General features: G+C 37.1%; 1 protein-coding gene across 1 annotated transcript; it reads left to right on the forward strand.

The window, feature by feature from the left end:
• Positions 1-6,998: 6,998 nt before the first annotated feature.
• Positions 6,999-20,665, forward strand: LOC132559082 (PC3-like endoprotease variant B). Its single transcript, XM_060223692.1, has 12 exons — positions 6,999-7,181; positions 10,507-10,608; positions 10,721-10,936; positions 11,057-11,203; positions 11,865-11,938; positions 12,862-12,950; positions 13,357-13,529; positions 13,628-13,867; positions 15,051-15,151; positions 16,392-16,613; positions 17,776-18,108; positions 18,913-20,665. The coding sequence occupies exons 1-12, from the start codon at positions 6,999-7,001 to the stop codon at positions 19,481-19,483; spliced, it is 2,451 nt and encodes an 816-aa protein (XP_060079675.1). The 3' UTR covers positions 19,484-20,665.
• Positions 20,666-23,439: the final 2,774 nt, after the last annotated feature.

Genomic DNA, 23,439 nt, shown 5'->3' on the forward strand with positions numbered 1-23,439 from the left:
AATTTTAAGGGTGTATTTCTTATAGCCCAAAGACTTTGAATTCATCGAAGTCAGATTGATAAGCTTTTCTAGAAACTTTGTCTACTGCTTTTTGTGGAAGGCTTATACAGTTGAACCAGCAGATCACAAGGGCAAAATATAAGGAAGTTATTGTTCCAGAGCTTGTCTACACGAACTCTAAAGCTTACAACTTTCTAGGACTTCCAGGAGGAGACTTACATAGACATTGTCTGAACTTTTTTATTAAACTGTAAAGTTAACATACTCGAATATTTAAAAAAAAACCCAGTAAGGTATATATTTTAGTTCAATTTTCTTTGATGTAGAACTATTTATCTCCCCTATGTAAGTGTTCTCAGGTTATCTTAACATCCAGCCCCACCTTCATTTCAAAAGTTGAAAGTAAGACGCACCTGTTTGCTGTTTTTAGAAATATAAAGTAATAAATAATAGCATTTTACTTTTAGTTAATGGCAGAGTATACATGACTCATAATGTTGTCAAAAATATATCCTGTGAACAGTGCTTGGTGCAGCTTTCACAATTTGTGTTTCATAACTAATTCCTCTTTTGTAGTTACGAGTACACGTTGTAAAGGTTTATGTAATCATTCATCATAGATATTGATCGATATGATAAATTTTCTGTCTGCATCATCACACACTTTTCATCACAGGAGGGATAATATCAGGATCAATTGATCAGGAAATCTGTTCTTGGGTTCAAATTAGATTTGACGGGGATATTTCCCAGCATAAGTGATCCGCTGCAGGAGACTGCTGAAATCGGCAACACCAAGACGTAAGATATGTTTAAGTTCTTGTAAAACTATTTCAGGAATCAGAGTTTATCTAGTCTATGGAAGTCTTTATTGCACTAGACAAAGATATATCTAACTGCGTCAATATATAATGTATCAAATTGCTGCTTGTGAGAAAACGACAGCCCTTGTAAGGCTAGCAGGTCTATGCCAAATTGGGACATTATTAACGAAACATTTTCCACTAGAAGTATTCACAACCATTTGTCATAAGTTTCATAGCTTTTTGACGACAATATTTTTAATGATTATTTTCCAAAATGTGATTGGAACCAGATGTAGCAGAACAAAGACAATGTTCTACTTATGATAGGTTTCTTTTATGCTGTCACAGTCTCAGATTTCTTTCTTTACTTAAGTTATACAAAGCTGCTATTTGTTATTTCTTACTTGCTCTGTCATAACAAACCCCATGAGTGGGGGGCGAAACCGGTCGACAGTATGAAATAAATATTACCAACTTACTCTGAGCTTGTTGCGATTGTAATTTTATATTCCCTCGTTTCGTTAGTATAGCGGGAATTATTTGTCTTTAGCGACATCGCATGCATATTGCTTCGTACGTTCCGCGTGCGCGAGAACGCGGGTATGCGGGTACGAACCCGGGTAGGTGTTCTGTATGGTCACATTCTAGCCTCCATCTCAGCAGGGCGAACACAGTAAATTTTTTTTTTTTACAAATTTATTATCGTTAATTCAAGTCAGTTTCTTTTGCAGACATAGCTATATATGTTAGTGGTAGTAAAGAAAGTAATTTCGGGGTATCTCCAAAATAACGCAGGTCCAGCATTACCCTTAGGCCCACCTGTCTGGATGTAATTGTTTTCCTGCCTTTGGATACAGATTTCCGGGGGCTATCTCCGGTTTTTTCTGGGTGCCAGGTGCGAGCTGATGATGGGGATTAGCGTTTAAGTTTTACAAACTACATGTATATTTACAGATACCTATATACCATGGAGCGAGATGTAACAGATTGTATAGTAAAATGTATGGTGGCATTAAACTCCTTCTAGAACTCTGGCACGCTAGTACGGCAAATTTCTTTGCTCGTTGTGTTGTTTTTTCGGAAGTAGTGGAGCGAAGACCTTACTTTGTTTAGAGAAGGGTACATGTAATAGAAATTTAGGAGATGATGCTTAGAGACTGGAACAAGACAATTACATATGCCATTCAGTGTTACTAGCAGTCAAAGCTGCCAGGTGTAGCTTAAATAATTATGCAGAACAGGTATAACAAAAATGTTGTTTTAGTAAAAAACAAATAAAGAGGAAAGCAAGAAATCCTGAATGTTGATAAATTTTGGATTTTAAGGTATTATTAAATATTATTTAAAGTTTACAGAACCAAAAGAATGAAATTGATAAATAAAAAGGGAGAACTACAATGCCTATAATTCAGTTGAAGCTAATATAGAAGTTTGATACAGGATTTCACTCCACTATGTTTGTAACTAAGGAAATCACGATTATACTGTCTATGATACCTGTTTTACTGTTGTCACTTTGTATTACCAGAATTCCAAAGATAGATATCATATCATAATCATGATATTGTATATATATAGATGTAACATAAGATGTTTTGTGTATAGTAAGATATTGTATATATATAGATGTAACATAAGATGTTTTGTGTATAGATAAGATATTGTATATATATAGATGTAACATAAGATGTTTTGTGTATAGATAAGATATTGTATATATATAGATGTAACATAAGATGTTTTGTGTATAGATAAGATATTGTATATGTATATAGATGTAACATAAGATGTTTTGTGTATAGATAAGATATTGTATATTTATATATATAGATGTAACATAAGATGCTTTGTGCATAGATAAGATATTTGAAAAGAATGAAATTAACATGACAAAGTATTGGGCTAACATTAAATGCAAGTTAATGTTTTGAAAAAATCTTTTGCACATATTTGATTGATAACAATCGCTCATAAATGTAATGTTGATATACTGCGAACGATAACAGTATCTTCTCTTGTGTATTATGTATGACGTCATAATGTCGTTACCTAGACATTATAATAAATTATCGCCTGAAGATGGCCGTTAGGCCTGAAAACGTTAGCGAAATACATTTGTTGTGTTGATATTATTCTTTTCAAATATATATATTTAAATGTGTGTGTGTATCAATAGTATTTTAAATAATATATATATTAATGCATAGTATACCATATTTCCTGGGTTATAAGCCACACTGGTTTATAAGCCGCACCAGAATATAAGCCTCACCCTTTCTGATGATATGGTGACCACCATTGTTAATGTTTGATATATCGATATCAAATAATGGAAGGCAGTTCTTACAAACTGTTAACTGTTATATTGACCAAAGTTTGTTGATATTACAGACAATAGAGGACAATTTATTACGATCGTCCATGAAACATTTAATATAAGTTTGCAAATGAATCATACACAGATAATCCTTTATTTTATTGATGTAATTAAAAAATCGAAAAATAGCAAATATCGAACTCATGGGGCATGGGTGCCTTCAAAGATTGTCTAGGCACAGATATAGGGCCTGACACTATGTACGGTTTACTAAACACTTTCTCCATAGGTGCCTGAACTGTTATTATTTCTTCTTGTGAATTAGACAAAGTCATTCATATCGTAAACAATCATGGTGGTCGTTCGAACCTTATGACCTATTGATCCCAAGATTCAAATGCTATTCTTCCACCGTGGCATTGAAGTAACCGCAAAAGTCCAGAAAATATTATTGTGATTCATATTCAAATCTATGATTAATGAAATCCATGAGAATGTTATTTTCATTTCAATCTTCAAATTGGTTCTAGATGATCAGTTTCTGGCACAAACACATAACGGGCAGGTATTAGTAAAAAAAACTCGGTACCATCTCTACTTCAACAATGTCAGAGGTTTTTCACGCTGAGAAACTTATGACTGGCGCCGTGTAGTTGCAGTCTGCACAGTAATGACAGATAATGAAATAGCTGACCAGTAGCCTCTAATGTTATAGGAGTATACTCGTACTGGTGTACTGGTACGCTTCCCTTTGTTTTATCCTATACTCGTACTGGTGGACTGGTACTTTCCGTTAGAGGTTTTTCACACTGAGAAACTTATGACTGGCGACGTGAAGTTGCATTCTGCACAGTAATGACAGATAATGAAATAGCTGACCAGTGGCCTCTAATGTTATAGGAGTATACTTGTACTGGTATACTGGTACGCTTCCCTTTGTTTTATCCTGTACTCGTACTGGTGTACTGGTACACTTCCCTTTGTTTTATCCTATACTCATACTGGTGTACTGGTATGCGTCCCTTTGTTTTATCCTATACTCGTACTGGTGTACTGGTACGCGTCCCTTTGTTTTATCCTATACTCGTACTGGTGTACTGGTACGCTTCCCTTTGTTATATCCTATACTCGTACTGGTGTACTGGTACGCTTCCCTTTGTTTTATCCTATACTCGTACTGGTGTACTGGTACGCTTCCCATTGTTTTATCGTATACTCGTACTGGTAGAATGGTACGCTTCCCTTTGTTTTATCCTATACTCGTACTGGTGTACTGGTATGCGTCCCTTTGTTTTATCCTATACTCGTACTGGTGTACTGGTACGCTTCCCTTTGTTTTATCCTATACTCGTACTGGTGTACTGGTACGCTTCCCTTTGTTTTATCCTATACTCGTACTGGTGTACTGGTACGCTTCCCTTTGTTTTATCCTATACTCGTACTGGTGTACTGGTACGCTTCCCTTTGTTTTATCCTGTACTCGTACTGGTGTACTGGTACGCTTCCCTTTGTTTTATCCTGTACTCGTACTGGTGGAATGGTACGCTTCCCTTTGTTTTATCCTATACTCGTACTGGTGTACTGGTACGCTTCCCTTTGTTTTATCCTATACTCGTACTGGTGTACTGGTACGCTTCCCTTTGTTTTATCCTATACTCGTACTGGTGTACTAGTACGCTTCCCTTTGTTTTATCCTATACTCGTACTGGTGTACTGGTACGCTTCCCATTGTTTTATCCTATACTCGTACTGGTGTACTGGTACGCTTCCCATTGTTTTATCCTATACTCGTACTGGTGTACTAGTACGCTTCCCTTTGTTTTATCCTATACTCGTACTGGTGTACTGGTACGCTTCCCTTTGTTTTATCCTGATGATTTTGTTTTCCATCCACGCATAAGTTATACCATCTATAAGCTGCATGCCAATTCACGAGGAAAAAAGGTGTCACGTGCACCTACCCAATTCTTATCAAGGATGAGATATTCATGTGTTTGAAAAGGCATCTTTTTGATAGAGCATCAGAAGAAGTTAAACACACCAATTAAACATATATATATATATAGGTAAAATTTCTGTTAATTATCATTTAGGGCACATTTGACATTGGTGGGGGGTGGAAGGCAGGTAGATGGAAAAGGACGTCTTACCAAATAGATTCAACTGTTTGTATCATATACTTATTCTCTCTTTGATCATAAAGCTGTGGGATATAGATACTGGATATATTTATAGGTGCTATTGTTATATTGACACACTACACAAAACCAATGCACCTGTCATGCAGAATGAGTATCTAAAACCTGTTCCACCTGTTTTCTTAACTTCTCCTCATGTAAAAGTTTGATATTTTAAAGATATACTAATAAACAGATGTGTTATACATGTTAACTTTTCAAATAAGAGAGAAACCACTTGACAAAACATGATTGTCGTTTATAATGTAATGATGACATATTTTGAGGCTTGTTAAAATATAGGAAGAAAAGTGAAGGAGGTGTTCCAAAAATAGGAAGAAAAATAAGAGAGATTGTCCCAAAAAATAGGAAGGAAAATTAGGGAAGTGTCCCAAAAAGTAGGAAGAAAAATTAGGGAAGTGTCCCGAAAAATAGGAAGGAAAATTAGGGAGGTGTCCCAAAAAGTAGGAAGGAAAATTAAGGAGGTGTCCCAAAAAATAGGAAGGAAAATTAAGGAGGTGTCCCAAAAGGAAAATGCTAAGATGCTATTCTGATGTCCATGAGACTATTAAACCTCCTGTTCTGATATACAGGCAGAAATTCATCCATTCAATGTTTAACTTGAAATAAAATTGTAATTTTTTATAATATATCTGTAAGGCATAATCCAATATCATATCATATGATCATCATATGATATATTAATTAATCGTAAAATATTTACTGAAAAGTAATTTTTGTATACATCCCATAGGCCATTAATATTTCAGTTCAATTACCTGTAATATAATACTGGTATTGCACATTTTCTGTTACGCAGGTGCTGTATTGTAGATATACAAGAGATATATATACATGTGAATCAGCAGGCAGATCATGACCAGTCATTTTGATAAGTCAGCAGAATCAGAAAATTGGTGTACACCTTCAGAAGGAGTTTAACCATCCAGGATGTTGTTATCAGTTAAATACTGACCCACACATTCTGTAGGGGTTTACCAAAAAGGATGTTATCATTAAAAATTCACAAACCTTCTATAGGAGTTTTACCAACAAAGACATTATCAGTTAAAAATTGAAACACCTTCCATAGAGATTTTACCAAAAAGGATGTTTTTATCAATTAAAAATTGATGCACACCTTCTATAGGAGTTTTACCAAAAAGGATGTTATCGCTAAAAATTCACAAATTTTCTATAGGTGTTTTACCAACAAGAAGGTTGTTATCAAATATAAATTGACTCACACTGTCTAAAGAGAGTTTTACTGACCAGTTTTTATGGCCTACAATGTCTTACTTCCTTCTGATAGTTTACTGTCAATGCATATTGATGATTCTTGCTTACATATAGATAGTGGAAGTACATGGTAGTGTGATTTAAACGTGTGTAGAACATTTGCCTCAAGTGAAATTTCAGGGTATGCTTCAGTTGGTCGGATATGATTGTGATACAGACATGCTTGACAGAACAGGAGCTGGAGACACTTACTTGATCAGGGGATTTTCAGTGATACTACTGGTAACATATTGATATCTATATGATCTTGTCTTCTGGTCACCCACCTGTTATAGGTGGACATCTAACTCTTTCTGCTTGTTGACGTAGAGTTAATAAGCATGTACGTCATTAGATCGTAACATTGTTGTGTTTTATAAGTGTTCAGTACAAGGAGAAATTGTTCATGATTGTTGTAGAATGCTGATGATGAGGGTGGTGGTCAGCTGCCTGGTCCTATGTCTGCTGACTGCTCACCCACTGACCGCAGATGACAGACCAGTGACTGGCGAACATCTTAACCAGTTTATCATACAGGTAGATAGGAAGGATCTAGAGGCTGTGGCCAGGGACCATGGCTTCCTACTGGAACAGGAGCATAAGGTAGGCAATGTCTGTGTGTTACTGGAGGTCATAATATATTGGTAGGGGAGGGACTATGTAGGGAGTACTGGAGGGGAGGTCATAATATATTGGTAGGGGAGGGACTACTTAGGGAGGTGAAATGTGTTATTGGGGAACAAAAATCAGTATAGGTAGGTCATTGTAAATTGATGGTGTGTGGGGGGGGGGGGGTATTTAGGTAGGTAACATATGTTAGTGTCGAATTGTATGTGTAGGTATGTCATTGTATATTATTGGGGGTGGGGGGACAATTTAGGTAGGTAACATATGTTGGTGTAGAACTATACATGTAGATATGTCATTGTTTATTGATGGAGGGGGGATGTAGGTAGGTAACATATGTTAGTGTTGAATTGTAGGTGTAGGTAGGTCATTGTATACGGGTGGTGGGGGGTATGTAGGTAGGTAACATATGTTAGTGTGGAACTGAAGGTTTAGGTATGTCATTGTATATTGATGGAGGGGGGGGGGGGTATGTAGGTAGGTAACATATGTTAGTGTGGAAGTGTAGGTAGGTCATTGTATACGGGTGGTGGGGGGGTATGTAGGTAGGTAACATATGTTAGTGTGGAAGTGTAGGTAGGTCATTGTATACAGCTGGGAGGGGGGTATGTAGGTAGGTAACATATGTTAGTGTGGAAGTGTAGGTAGGTCATTGTATACAGCTGGGAGGGGGGTATGTAGGTAGGTAACATATGTTAGTGTGGAAGTGTAGGTAGGTCATTGTATACAGCTGGGAGGGGGGTATGTAGGTAGGTAACATATGTTAGTGTGGAAGTGTAGGTAGGTCATTGTATACGGGTGGTGGGGGGGTATGTAGGTAGGTAACATATGTTAGTGTGGAAGTGTAGGTAGGTCATTGTATATGGCTGGGAGGGGGGTATGTAGGTAGGTAACATATGTTAGTGTGGAAGTGTAAGTAGGTCATTGTATATGGCTGGGAGGGGGGTATGTAGGTAGGTAACATATGTTAGTGTGGAAGTGTAGGTAGGTCATTGTATACGGGTGGTGGGGGGGGTATGTAGGTAGGTAACATATGTTAGTGTGGAAGTGTAAGTAGGTCATTGTATATGGCTGGGAGGGGGGTATGTAGGTAGGTAACATATGTTAGTGTGGAAGTGTAGGTAGGTCATTGTATACGGGTGGTGGGGGGGTATGTAGGTAGGTAACATATGTTAGTGTGGAAGTGTAAGTAGGTCATTGTATACGGCTGGGAGGGGGGTATGTAGGTAGGTAACATATGTTAGTGTGGAAGTGTAGGTAGGTCATTGTATATGGCTGGGAGGGGGGTATGTAGGTAGGTAACATATGTTAGTGTGGAAGTGTAGGTAGGTCATTGTATACGGGTGGTGGGGGGGTATGTAGGTAGGTAACATATGTTAGTGTGGAAGTGTAAGTAGGTCATTGTATACGGCTGGGAGGGGGGTATGTAGGTAGGTAACATATGTTAGTGTGGAAGTGTAGGTAGGTCATTGTATATGGCTGGGAGGGGGGTATGTAGGTAGGTAACATATGTTAGTGTGGAAGTGTAGGTAGGTCATTGTATATGGCTGGGAGGGGGGTATGTAGGTAGGTAACATATGTTAGTGTGGAAGTGTAGGTAGGTCATTGTATATGGCTGGGAGGGGGGTATGTAGGTAGGTAACATATGTTAGTGTGGAAGTGTAGGTAGGTCATTGTATACGGGTGGTGGGGGGGTATGTAGGTAGGTAACATATGTTAGTGTGGAAGTGTAAGTAGGTCATTGTATACGGCTGGGAGGGGGGTATGTAGGTAGGTAACATATGTTAGTGTGGAAGTGTAGGTAGGTCATTGTATATGGCTGGGAGGGGGGTATGTAGGTAGGTAACATATGTTAGTGTGGAAGTGTAAGTAGGTCATTGTATATGGCTGGGAGGGGGGTATGTAGGTAGGTAACATATGTTAGTGTGGAAGTGTAGGTAGGTCATTGTATATGGCTGGGAGGGGGGTATGTAGGTAGGTAACATATGTTAGTGTGGAAGTGTAGGTAGGTCATTGTATATGGCTGGGAGGGGGGTATGTAGGTAGGTAACATATGTTAGTGTGGAAGTGTAGGTAGGTCATTGTATATGGCTGGGAGGGGGGTATGTAGGTAGGTAACATATGTTAGTGTGGAAGTGTAGGTAGGTCATTGTATATGGCTGGGAGGGGGGTATGTAGGTAGGTAACATATGTTAGTGTGGAAGTGTAGGTAGGTCATTGTATATGGCTGGGAGGGGGGTATGTAGGTAGGTAACATATGTTAGTGTGGAAGTGTAGGTAGGTCATTGTATATGGCTGGGAGGGGGGTATGTAGGTAGGTAACATATGTTAGTGTGGAAGTGTAGGTAGGTCATTGTATATGGCTGGGAGGGGGGTATGTAGGTAGGTCATTGTATATGGCTGGGAGGGGGGTATGTAGGTAGGTCATTGTATATGGCTGGGAGGGGGGTATGTAGGTAGGTCATTGTATATGGCTGGGAGGGGGGTATGTAGGTAGGTATGGCTGGGAGGGGGGTATGTAGGTAGGTATGGCTGGGAGGGGGGTATGTAGGTAGGTATGGCTGGGAGGGGGGTATGTAGGTCATTGTATATGGCTGGGAGGGGGGTATGTAGGTAGGTATGGCTGGGAGGGGGGTATGTAGGTAGGTATGGCTGGAAGGGGGGTATGTAGGTAGGTATGGCTGGGAGGGGGGTATGTAGGTAGGTATGGCTGGGAGGGGGGTATGTAGGTAGGTATGGCTGGGAGGGGGGTATGTAGGTAGGTATGGCTGGGAGGGGGTTATGTAGGTAGGTCATTGTATATGGCTGGGAGGGGGGTATGTAGGTAGGTATGGCTGGGAGGGGGGTATGTAGGTAGGTCATTGTATATGGCTGGGAGGGGGGTATGTAGGTAGGTATGGCTGGGAGGGGGGTATGTAGGTAGGTCATTGTATATGGCTGGGAGGGGCTTGCTATTATTTATTTGTTATAGATATTATTTTTCATTATGGCCTTGCATGAAAGATTCAAAGAAATGCAGTTTTATTTCCTGGTCATACTGTTATTAATGAAATTCAATTTTACACCTGTTTTAGCTATGACATGTAGCAAAGTTGTTCAGAATCAAAGAAGATTGTGATTGGTTGAAAGTTAGACCCTTCAGTTTAAAGGCACTGACCAAAGAACATTTAAGGCCATCTAATCAAAGGTGGAATTTGGTACCATCCTGATAAGTAAGAAGTAATGATCTGTCAAATGCTTTATTGTACACTCATATCAGTTCTTAAAATCACATATATTTTCTGTTTTGATACAATTGTAGCTGGATGAAATCGGATTGTATTCTCTAAAACATCCAGCAGTTGAAATTCGATCCAAGCGCAGTGCTGATCTTCACCTTGCCAAACTAAAGGCTGATCCACGGGTATGTGTTTTTATTATATGTAGTATCACTTTGCACAGCATTCATTTTGTACCTCTCATAAGCTGTACAACGAAGTATGTTCAACTTTTAATCTCTCTTTGACAACTTTTAGGTGAGAGAAGTTTCACAGCTCCAAGTGTTGGAACGTGTAAAAAGGGAGATTGTTTATGACAAACAGCTGGAGTTTCCAGTAAGGAATATTGATCCTTCTGAGTTTTATCGTGTCCAACCTAAACACTTTTCTCCACGAGGAATGCCTGATCCCAACTGCCATGATGACTACAACATGGAATTTAATGACAAATACTACAGTGACTCCTGGTTTATTGTGAGTATTTTAATGGAGTTATTTCCCTTAATTGTGGGATGATTAATGATTTGACTGTAATGGGGTTTTTTCACGCGATCTTTACATTGATTTCACTGTTTGTTGATTCTGCATTTTCAGTCCAATGAGGGACAGACTGGAGGAAAATGTGGAATAGACCTTCGTGTGAACAAAGCCTGGCGAGGAGAATTTACTGGTCAAGGTATCCGGGTAGTTGTCCTGGATGATGGTCTTGACCACAAACATCCTGATCTACGTGATAATTACGTAAGCCATTAGCGTCGTATGAAGGTGTTTCTGTCCCTATGTTAACTGGGATTTATTACAGGGAGAAACTGAAACACATACTACAGATGGTGTGTCTGCCTCTGTGATAACTGGGACATTTTGTTATATACTTTAGAGTAAATGGGGGATAATGATGGATGATTTTTTATTTCTAAAAAAGGGGAAGTCAATTATAACAAAAAAAGTGAGAGTAGTTAATTGTGTTAAAAGAATAGGGAGCTAATTGTGTTAAAAGAATAGGGAGCTAATTGTGTTAAAAGAATAGGGAGCTAATTGTGTTAAAAGAATAGGGAGTTACCAATGTTAAAAGATGATGAAGTTAAGTGTGGACAAAGACGATGAAGTTAATTGTGGAAAAACACGATGAAGTTAATTATGGAAAAAGATGATGAAGTTAATTGTGGACAAAGATGATGAAGTTAATTGTGGAAAAACACGATGAAGTTAATTATGGAAAAAGATGATGAAGTTAATTGTGGACAAAGATGATGAAGTTAATTGTGGACAAAGATGATGAAGTTAATTGTGGACAAAGATGATGAAGTTAATTATGGAAAAAAATAAAGAGATAATTAGAGCAGTCAGATCATTTATGACAGAAAAATAGTGATATGTACAATGAGCTCTTATTTCTGTTTAGGATCCCACAATCAGTGCAGATTTCAATGACAATGATTATGATCCCAAACCTGACCTGAGTAACCCAGACAACAGGTAAGTAATATTAATTATCTATATGTAGGATTATGGGCCTATTTAAAGAGATCTGGAGCATATGCTTCCATTTAAGTAAAGGCTTGAATAGATAGACAAACAGACTTTTCATGACAATTATCTATAGAAAACAATAGTTTATTGTTGTCATTCATATTAAAGATGTAAAATTCATTGTCTCTTGTTATTCTGTTTAAATGCTAACCAGGCTGGACACACAGGTAACTATGACCGTGGTGTTTGTTGTTTGTGGATGGTTTATTGAAGGAAGTTTGGAAATTTAATGCATGTTTGGCATGTGATGAGATTTTCCATATGTTGTTTTCGTGAAGAAAATGTTTAACACTGCTGCTGCAGCTGTACTTTTTGTGAAGGTTTATCTTGAGATTGTCTGAGACAAAGTCTCATTAACTTTTTATATATATGATGTGAGCTTTATTTGTCTGATTGATTTGTTGTATAAAACATTTATCATACACTTTCACAATCTCCTGAACCTTTTTTAAAGAAATTTTACAGAAAGCTTGCATGTTTAAAAGCTTGACATGTAATCTGTAGTCTTCCCAGATGTAAATTTTCATTATGGACAATTTATTTTCACGATTCTACATTAGGAAATAAGTTCATATTGGAATTACTATAACAGAAAGACTTTGTTTTTAACATCTATACAGACAAAACCAGGTGAATACAGCTGAATAAACTTGAGGTTAAATGACATTTTTTCTCCAGAATGTTAAGGCTTATAGAAATTTTCTTACTCTAGTTTTTGTGGTAAATTTGGTTGGTTTAAAAAATCACTATAAGTCCTCCTAAAGGTGCTGTATCTGGCATTGTACACCATCGCCATGTTAAACTGACATTAGTGATGCTATTCACATTGTTTAACTTTCTCACCTTCCTTGGCTACTGTTTGTTCACAGCCATGGTACACGGTGTGCAGGAGAAATTGCTGGAGCTGCCAATAATGGTGTCTGCTCTGTAGGAATAGCCTATAACAGTAGAATTGGTGGTATGTAAACTGTTATATGTGTTATATCTGTGTTATATCTGTACTGTGTTATATCTGTGTTATATCTGTACTGTTATATCTGTGTTATATCTGTACTGTGTTATATCTGTACTGTCAATCTGTGTTATATCTGTGTTATATCTGTACTGTATTAACAAAACATGCACTTACAATAAATACAAAGGGTTTATACAATTTTCTACACGGAAGTTGACATTAAACTTTAGTAGGAGTAAACATTTTCTAGATGAAGGAAGGGAAATTTCCATTCTGTCCCATAAAAAGATGTTTTTAGGTAGAACATGTTATATATGTGGTGTGGTGTAACGTTCTGTATACATGCTCTATTATATTTTTAGTGGGATGTAATTTCTTGGGTATGAAATGTATTTATTCTGTACTTCAGGTGTCCGTATTCTGGATGGCATTGTCACTGATGCCCTAGAAGCCCAGGCAATTATCCACATGATTTCAAAAGTTGATATATACAGTGCTTCCTGGGGCCCGCGTGATGATGGGATGACAATGGAAGGTCCTAGTCTAGCCTCCAAGGCAGCACTTGCTTTGGGAGTAAAAAAGGTACAATATCTGAATACTTTGCTTATTTTATAAGAATTATGCTATAGATGACAGGACATTGATGTGAAGATTCATGCGTCAATACTTTTATCTGACAGGGTCGTAATGGCAAGGGTTCCCTGTATGTGTGGGCCACAGGCAATGGTGGCATCAATGATGACTGCTGTGGAGCTGACGGCTATGTCGGCGCCAGGGAAACCATCTCTATTGGCAGTATCAATGACAATGGAATGCGACCATGTTTTATGGAAATCTGCAGCTCCACCATGGCAACAGTTCCCAGTGGTGGGGAACCATGTGACACATTCGGCAAAGAGAATAAACCTCGAATACGTGTGGTAGGTGAATATGGTCACATGTTTGAACAGAATACCTTATCTCTAGAAACAGAGGATCACATTGTATTTACTGCACATCAGTCAAATATTAATTGTATCTAAGTATTTTTTTATCATCTTCGTTCTTTCAAAACAAAGTTTCGCCTCTGTTTGGTAGTTGTGCTGCTTTTTACCTCAAACATCAAAGTATTTTTAGGAAGTGTTTTAATCATGCTGTCCATGAAAAACACATGAATCCCTCAACAGATTCATTTCATATATACTCCATAATATAACATCAAGGCTAAAGGTCAAACGTTACAAACATTTGACCATTTAAGTAACCTTTGACAATTTTCTAAATAAAAAAGCCTTGGGCACAAGATATCTTGTGAATGCCTCAACAGAATTAGGTGATATTTACTCCATAGCATAGCACCATCAAGATTTACACCTATTTAGATTAGATGATCAAGGCTAAAGGTCAAAGGTATTGCCAGAGGTTACTAACTTTGACCATATAAGTAGCCTTTGTCCTTTATCTAAATAAAATCTTTGTGCACTTGATATCTCATGATTCCTCAACAGATTTAATGGATATTCATACAATAGCATCACTTCATCACATTATACACTTCAGTTACTTTGATTTTAGTGGTTGACAGTCGAGTTTAAAGGTCACCATTGACAAGTTTTGACACAAAAAGTTTGTGTATAAGATGCCACATGAAACCCTCGGTATGTTTAGTTGAGATTCACACCAGCAATATCTGATCAGACTTTTGTAGCCATTGGTCATGGTTAGTTCCAGGGGTCACCTTTTCCAACTTTCAAAATTAAAAAGGTTGCCTGTTAAACATAACACTGCTCCTATAAACATACCACTGTTCCTATAAAACATATCACTGTTCCTATAAAACATACCACTGTTTCTATAAAACATATCACTGTTTCTATAAAACATATCACTGTTCCTATAAAACATATCACTGTTTCTATAAAACATACCACTGTTTCTATAAAACATATCACTGTTCCTATAAAACATACCACTGTTTCTATAAAACATATCACTGTTCCTATAAAACATACCACTGTTTCTATAAAACATATCACTGTTCCTATAAAACATACCACTATAAATCAAATCATTGTTCCTATAACTTATACCACTTTTCCTGTAAAGTATGAACTTTTGCATCAGGTAACTACGGATGTTAATGGAGGATGCACTCTGAGCTTTGAGGGAACATCCAGTGCTGCTCCTATGGCTGCTGGAGTATTTGCTGTGGTTCTTGATGCCAAGTAAGTTTCCTTTCTGTGTAGCAATCAAATAAGTACAGTAAGTACTGAGGTCAAATAAGAATTATCAGTAAAACCTACTGTCAGTATAAAGGTCATACTGTTTGTATAAAGGTCATACTGTCAGTATAAAGGTCATACTGTCAGTATACAGGTCATACTGTCAGTATAAAGGTCATACTGTTTGTATGGAGGTCAAAAGAACAATTAAGCATCCAAGATTAAGTAAGAATAAATTCAGTTTACAGTCATTAATGATTCGCTCTTAATATGAAATAGATATATGGCTATATGTTGAAGGTCAGTAATGATATGTAAGACAGGTGAATATAGAAATAATTGTAATCATCCAACAAATTTACACCTTCTCCGAAGGATGCACCTTGTCCGAAGGATGCACCTTGTCCGAAGGATGCACCTTGTCCGAAGGAGGCACCTTGTCCGAAGGAGGCACCATGTTGGAAGGCTGCACCTGATTTTGACAAAATTTGTAAAATCATGAATTGGTGTGGGAGATTTCTTTTCACTGATTTCCAGGGTACTCTTAAGTCATGAATTTATATGTTCACAAACAGATAATATTAGTGTTAATAGATTTATTTAACTATATGTATTCACGAAACAGAAATCTTTTTTTTAGATACAAAGCGAGCTCCACAAAAATTGTTTATGATTTCACAGTAAACACTTGGTCTCAGCCCCTGGAACATGAGGGAAGGGATGGGACTCAATAAGGGATATATATGTATAACAAATTCTTTAATATCTTTCTTCTAAAGAAATGACAAGATTTGGTCCAGATTTGGTCCAGATTTGGTCTAAAGCATCTTAAGTGACAGGGACTCAATTTTGTAGAAACAGTGGGTATGACACCTCATGGAACAGATTGCCATGGTTTTATATGGGATGTAGAGGAAACACTTTGAAATCATTCCTCTGTTTGGATGAAGGTATATTAACCAAAGTTGGTTTTAAATATCTCTGAGAGAATGGGACATTCTTTGTAAATATTTGAGCTGGTCTCTATTTTGCCAGAAAGATGGAAAATAGAGTCTCTGTAGTCGTGTAATTCCTTTTCTGCTGAGAGGAAATTTGATTTGAATCTTTAGAATTCACAGTTAAAAACTGTGTATAAAAACCTGTACATTATATATATGGTGTTGCCCTATATAACCTGTTCAGAAATTCTTGTTTTTATAGGTTTTCTTTTGACACCTGATAATTTTACCATGTTCTTTTGTAGCCCTGATCTTGGATGGAGGGACATCCTCCACATCATTGCTGTCACAGCCCGCATCCCAGTTCCAGAAGAGACAGGCTGGCATGTCAATGACTGTGGTTACCATACCAACCATGAACTTGGATTTGGAGTCCTGGATGTTGCGACCATGGTAGCAGTGGCCCAGACGTGGGGAAATGTACCCAAAGAGAGAGTGTGTCACAGCCCCCGTATCGCTGTCAACAGGTAGGTATAGTCTGTACAGATGTCACAGCCTCCATATCACTGTCAACAGGTAGGTATAGTCTGTACAGATGTCACAGCCCCCGTATCGCTGTCAACAGATAGGTAGAGTCTGTATAGATGTCACATCCTCCATATCACTGTCAACAGGTAGGTATAGTCTGTACAGATGTCACAGCCCCCGTATCGCTGTCAACAGGTAGGTATAGTCTGTACAGATGTCACAGCCTCCATATCACTGTCAACAGGTAGGTATAGTCTGTACAGATGTCACAGCCCCTGTATCGCTGTCAACAGGTAGGTATAGTCTGTACAGATGTCACAGCCTCCATATCACTGTCAACAGGTAGGTATAGTCTGTACAGGAAAAAAATTGTATATATATATTATCCTTGTTCTTACTCAAATAACCTTATTGTTACCAGAAATTAATCATTACATTAAAAAGGTAGGTATACTTTGCATATAAAAGATGTAATGCATGGTGGCTTACTTATGTCACAGACCCTTTCCACATTATAAACTGACCTGTCAACAGTGTAGGATTATAAGTTTCATATGACCTAATTTGCATGAAGGTCATTTGATCTAGTTTCCATATTGTGAAAGACACAAAAAATGAGCTGGTTTTACAGTTTATCACTGTCTTGTTGTAGGTAGGTATAGTCTGTTTGGGGAAAAAAATTGTATATATATATATTATTCTTGTTCTTACTCAAATAACCTTATTGTTACCAGAAATTAATCATTACATTAAAAATTTGTTTTTTCTGATTTTGAAATTGTGTCAGCTGTGACCTACTTTGCATATAAAAGATGATAATGCTTATGGTGGCTTACTTATGATTATGGATGTACTCTTTTGATTGTGACCTACTTTCCACATTATAAACTGACCTGATTTCACTGTGAATTATTACCTTTCTTGCAATTTTGATTATAAGTTTCATATGACCTAATTTGCATGAAGGTGACAATTTCTTGAATTTGATCTAGTTTCCATATTGTGAAATACTGACACAAAAAATGAGCTGGTTTTACAGTTTTCTCCTTGTTGTATCATGACCTACTTTCCATGTTGTGTCATGACCTACTCTTTCTGTGGATGGTGACTATTATGATAATTTACAGTGACTTAACAACCCCTTTTTTAAAACTTTTACAGGGTGATAAACAGTAACCTTTGTGTTGAGATGAAAGTCCCAACTTCTCACTGTCAGAGTGATCCAAACCGCCGAATCAATTTCTTGGAACATGTCATGCTGTACGTACATCTTGACCACAGCCGTCGTGGTGACATTGAAATCAGAGTGAGTTCTCCAGCGGGAACTGTGTCACAGATGATGTATCGAAGACCTAAGGACAACAGTAAACAGGGCATGGATTTCACGTTCATGTCCGTCCACTTCTGGGGTGAGGGTGCCTCCGGGGAATGGACTGTCACTGTGTGTGATAATGATGATGGATCTAACCGTAATAATCAGGGCTTTATACACAGGTAAGGAAAAATAGAAGGTAATTTATAGCAAGTGTCTGTATATTGCATGGCATTGAACACAGATAAGGAAAAACCTGTAATAGACATTTACACCACATGTCTGTGTATAGTGGGGCTTTGGACACAGGCAAGAGAAAGTCTGTAATAGATATTTACACCAAATGTCTGTGTATAGTGGGGCTTTGTACTCAGGTTAGGAAAAACCTGTAATAGACATTTACACCACATGTCTGTGTATCGTAGGGCTTTGTACACAGGTTAGGAAAAACCTGTAATAGACATTTTCACCACATGTCTGTGTATAGTCGGGCTTTGTCCACAGGTTAGGAAAAATTTGTAATAGACATTTTCACCAAGTGTCTGTGTATAGTGGGGCTTTGTACACAGGCAAGAGAAAGTCTGTAATAGATATTTACACCAAGTGTCTGTATCGTTGGGCTTTGTACACAGGTTAGGAAAAACCTGTAATAGACATTTACACCACATGTCTGTGTATCGTAGGGCTTTGTACACAGGTTAGGAAAAACCTGTAATAGACATTTACACCACATGTCTGTGTATAGTGGGGCTTTGTACACAGGTTAGGAAAAACCTGTAATAGACATTTACACCAAGTGATGTATTATATAGACATTAAGGTATATGAAATGTATAAAAAAAATATACATTATGTTGCAATTGCAATTCAATAATTTCAACAATTAATGATTACAAACCTGAACACACTGTAGTTACCTAAAGTGATAGCAGGAATTTTACTGTATCTTCACCATGTGTTATCCAGCTTCTTATTTCTTGTTTTAGTATGAATATGACTTTGTATGGAATGTATATGGAAAAGAAGCCACGCAACGCTCACCGTCCATATGACCCACAGTACAAGGAACAGCTAGCGATCATACGAGAAGAAAAGACACTTTATGAAGAGGAAACCATTGTAAAACGTAGCGATATACTACGCAACAAGAAACATCGTAACCTCAACAAAATGGTAAACGAGAATGACATATCAGCAGATGACTTATCGACACTGATCTCAGAAATAGAAACAGAGCTGAGGGAACAGAATTCATATCATTTTAGAAGTACAGACAAGGTTCAAGGTCAAGGTCAAGCAAGCCGACAAAAGCATGGCTACAAAAATGAGCACATCAATGTTTTAAAGAGACATTTTGGTGACCATGTTCAGGATAAAGAAGAAAATGAAATAGCAGAAATTTTAGATGAAGTAGAACGCGTTTTTGAAGCTAAGGATCAAGGGAAGCGTCAGGCAAATGTTGAGAGACATTTGTTCAGTAAACGCTGGTCAAAGAAGCCAGCTGTTAAGTTTGAAGACATGCTGGAAGATCTCTACAGAGAAAAGGTCCATTACTGAGTATGCTTCCTCAACAAATAGCAAGTGTGAATGTTTCATCATTTTAATTGTGAAAGTCAACACTGATGTAATTCATCTTTATTGTAAAGTTCAATACACTGAAGTACACACTGATTTTTTAAGAAGTGAAAAAATGTTTACTGGAAAAACTCTAAAGCTGAACTTGCTATTTGTTGTGAGAATGCTGTGTGTTATCCTCTGTGACCGACTAGCTGTCTCTGTGGAGTTACTTCAGAAGAAACTGCAAGACATTTCTGTCTGATCTATTTTTTTTTTTTTTGATAATTTTGGTACAAGGGTTGTCATTGTTGAAATTTTGTCATCTTTTTGATATTCCTTCTTATTATAGGAAAATGATAAAGGTTCTACTCTAAAAAATTCTATCTGTGCTGTAGACCTGTCCTTAAATATACCCTTTAACCATTTCCTATCTTTTATACCATTACTACCACATTGTAAATGTTCACTCAGATTAACAAACTCTCCTGTGATAATGATTGTAAAATTAGGATCTGTTTACTCTGATTACAAGCACTCTTGTGACATGGACCTAGGTAAGGCAGCTTCTGTTCAGAAGCTCATTGTACAAGCACTCACTGTAAGTGGAAACATTTCAATGAATGCCACAGTAACATTGTTGTAGAGAACTGAATAAATGCAAATTTGACTTGATGGTAGCAATCATTAGATAGTTTTCTTCCATCTAAATTCCCAGACACCATACTGGAAAGGAGTACACTGCATCCAAGGAATGAATATGAAAGTCAGCCATCAAGATAACAAGATCAATAGCCATGACCTGTCATATTTTCAAAGCCAAGCCGAGAGAAGATAAACTATGGCAAGTGATTCATTCTAGTTAGGCAGGGTCTGTTTACTGAATACTCACTTGAGACATAGACAGTATTGACCAACTCTCTTGTGACAATGGCTGTTTTTACAAGCTCTCTTGTGACAATGGCCGTTTTTAAAAGCTCTGTTGTGACAATGACCGTTTTTACAAGCTGTCTTGTGGAAATGGCTGTATTAACAAAATCTCTTGTGACTGACTGAATTTACAAGCTCTTTTGGAAATGGCTGTATTTACAAGCTCTCTTGTGACAATGGCTGTATTTACAAGCTCTCTTGTGACAATGGCTGTTATTTACAAGCTGTCTTGTGACTGTCTGAATTTACAAGCTCTCTTGTGGAAATGGCTGTTTTTACAAGCTCTCTTGTGACAATTGCTGTTATTTACAAGCTGTCTTGTGACTGTCTGAATTTATAAGCTCTCTTGTGGAAATGGCTGTTTTTACAAGCTCTCTTGTGACAATGGCTGTTATTTACAAGCTGTCTTGTGACTGTCTGAATTTACAAGCTCTCTTGTGGAAATGGCTGTTTTTACAAGCTCTCTTGTGACTGTCTGAATTTACAAGCTCTTTTGTGGAAATGGCTGTTTTACAAGCTCTCTTGTGACAATGGCTGTATTGACAAGATCTCTTTTGACTGACTGAATTGACAAGCTCTCTTGTGACAATGGCTGTATTAACAAGCTCTCTTGTGACAACGTCTGTATTAACAAGCTCCTTTGTGACAATGACTGTATTTACAAACTGTCTTGTGACAACGGCTGTATTTACAAGCTCTCTGATGTATTTAAAAACATTTCTGTGACAATAGCTTTGACAATTAATACAACCTACTTTTGGAAAGGTTGTTGCTTTAGAATGGTATATATACTGAGTAGATTTATCTCTACCAACACAGTAACCCAACTTATTAGTTGGGCCATCTTAGTACAGCTCTCACAATCTCTCTCTATATATTCCTTAGTATCCCTATATTAACCATTGACTATATCTGTATATACAATCCCTACTTTTACTATGGTTATATCTGTACATTTAGACCTTTTCTACTTTTATCTGTGGTATGGCTATTAACATTATAGCTTCCCTAATGTCTCTATATATGGTCTATTTCTATCTATAGTGCTGCTGTGTCTAAACAGATACAATATTTCTGCTTTTACGATTGTCTTCTCAAAGTATTAGCCTCCACATTAAAGTCAAATGAATACTTCGATAATTCTTAACAACTTGTTGATGTTTTAAAAAGAAAAGTTGTTTTTTTAAGTTTATCCTGAGATCTGTTTAATCTGAAATGGACATGCTTCACTGAAGATATATTTGATATGTTTATGATAATAATTGGATATATTTTGTAGCTGATCAAAAAAGGCTTTGATTGACTAGATACTTGTTGCTCTAGACCTCAAATTGTCCTAGTTCTTGGCATCAAATTGTCCAATAGCTGTAGACCACAAATTGTCCTAGTTCTTGGCATCAAATTGTCCAATAGCTGTAGACCACAAATTGTCCTAGTTCTTGGCATCAAATTGTCCAATAGCTGTAGACCTCAAATTGTCCTAGTTCTTGGCATCAAATTGTCCAATAGCTGTAGACCTCAAATTGTCCTAGTTCTTGGCATCAAATTGTCCAAAAGCTGTAGACCTCAAATTGTCCTAGTTCTTGGCATCAAATTGTCTAATAGCTGTAGACCTCAAATTGTCCTAGTTCTTGGCATCAAATTGTCCAATAGCTGTAGACCTCAAACTGTCCTATAGCACTGGACCTCAAATTGCCCTACAGCTCTAGAAATCATATTGTCCTATAGCACTAGAAATCAAATTGTTTTAGTTCTAGACGTACAATTGACCAATCTCTAGATAAAATTGCTCCAGGTCTAGGTATCAAATTGACCAACAGCTCTAGAGCTCTAGATCAATATTCCCTCCTTGAAAAATATTTTTCATGTATGAAGAATAACTTGTGCTCTCTGTAGAAATTGAATAGTGCTACATTGTAGAGATCAAATAAGTGGAAAAGACACTGGACAACAACTATATATAGTCTACTGCCACATTCCCGTGTTACTAATATATACCTTACATATAGTATATATAGTGTCCTGAATAGTTTTCTAACCTAGACCACATGTGATGGCGCCCACATTAAGATGTGATGATGTTGCAATATGTTTTTCAAAACTCTTAGAGTTGTCACTTTTTATAGAAAGTTAAGGTGTTTACCTTTGACCTAAGTTTAGATATTCTATGTTTGATATTTCTTTATACAGCACTTTTATGCTCTAAACTTTTCATTTCTTATGTAATGTCTGAATTCCAATGTCATGGTATGATGATATACCTAGGTATTAAACTTGATACTGAAATCCTGTACATGTATTTTACATTTTGCCATATGTAATATGTGAATCTGTTTGGTTGTCCCGTTTTTGAAGTCATATATATTTTATTATAATTGTGATTTCGTTAAATTTGTGAAATTCTAAATTTATGAAATCATTTACAATTATTGTTGAACCATAGAAAACTGATTATCTATTTTCCTGTTATATCTATATTAGCAATGTTATAACTGTCATCAACAGATGTGTACAACAGACTCATAAAAATGATGTGCAATTGATAAACCCACGCCACACACCAATGTTTACATGTATTGGTGTCTGTCTAAAGTGTTTCCATTGACTGGTCCAGTCCCAATCATCAGAGGTTAACAAAACACGTACAGTCCTGTTCAATCTGTTAATTCATTAACCTGGGGAGTGGGCTGGTCTTATAAAACACCTGCAGTCCAAAGTATCATATCAGCTGCAATCTTGTCATTCCACATCAATGGTGGACAGTTGTTTTTATGCAATATCATTGATGTAGTTTTAACAAAACTTTTTTTCTCATCTTGTTAAGAAATAAAACATTTGCTTAAAAGAATTTGAGTTGTTTTTAATGCTAGTTCATCATTGTTTCTGCTTTGTTTATAGTCATGGAAAGGACTAAACTTTTACTTAAAATAATTTCATAAGAACCTATATTAAAACCCTCCATGGTAAGGTCTGAAGCTGAATTAGAGTTAGGGGTGTCTACCCATCTGTGGCTGCAACGTTGTAGCGGT

This window comes from Ylistrum balloti, unplaced genomic scaffold, assembly GCF_031769215.1.
Source record: "Ylistrum balloti isolate Yb309-2 unplaced genomic scaffold, AGI_CSIRO_Ybal_v1 Utg370852, whole genome shotgun sequence".
Taxonomy (NCBI): domain Eukaryota; kingdom Metazoa; phylum Mollusca; class Bivalvia; order Pectinida; family Pectinidae; genus Ylistrum; species Ylistrum balloti.

What these genes read in the sequence shown, in the direction of transcription:
- LOC132559082 (XM_060223692.1), top strand. Translation starts at nt 6,999, where the DNA reads ATGCTGATGATGAGGGTGGTGGTCAGCTGCCTGGTCCTATGTCTGCTG. An exon ending in AACTAAAGGCTGATCCACGG is followed by an intron (nt 10,609 to 10,720) that starts GTATGTGTTTTT and finishes GACAACTTTTAG; the next exon opens with GTGAGAGAAGTTTCACAGCT. An exon ending in CTGAGTAACCCAGACAACAG is followed by an intron (nt 11,939 to 12,861) that starts GTAAGTAATATT and finishes GTTTGTTCACAG; the next exon opens with CCATGGTACACGGTGTGCAG.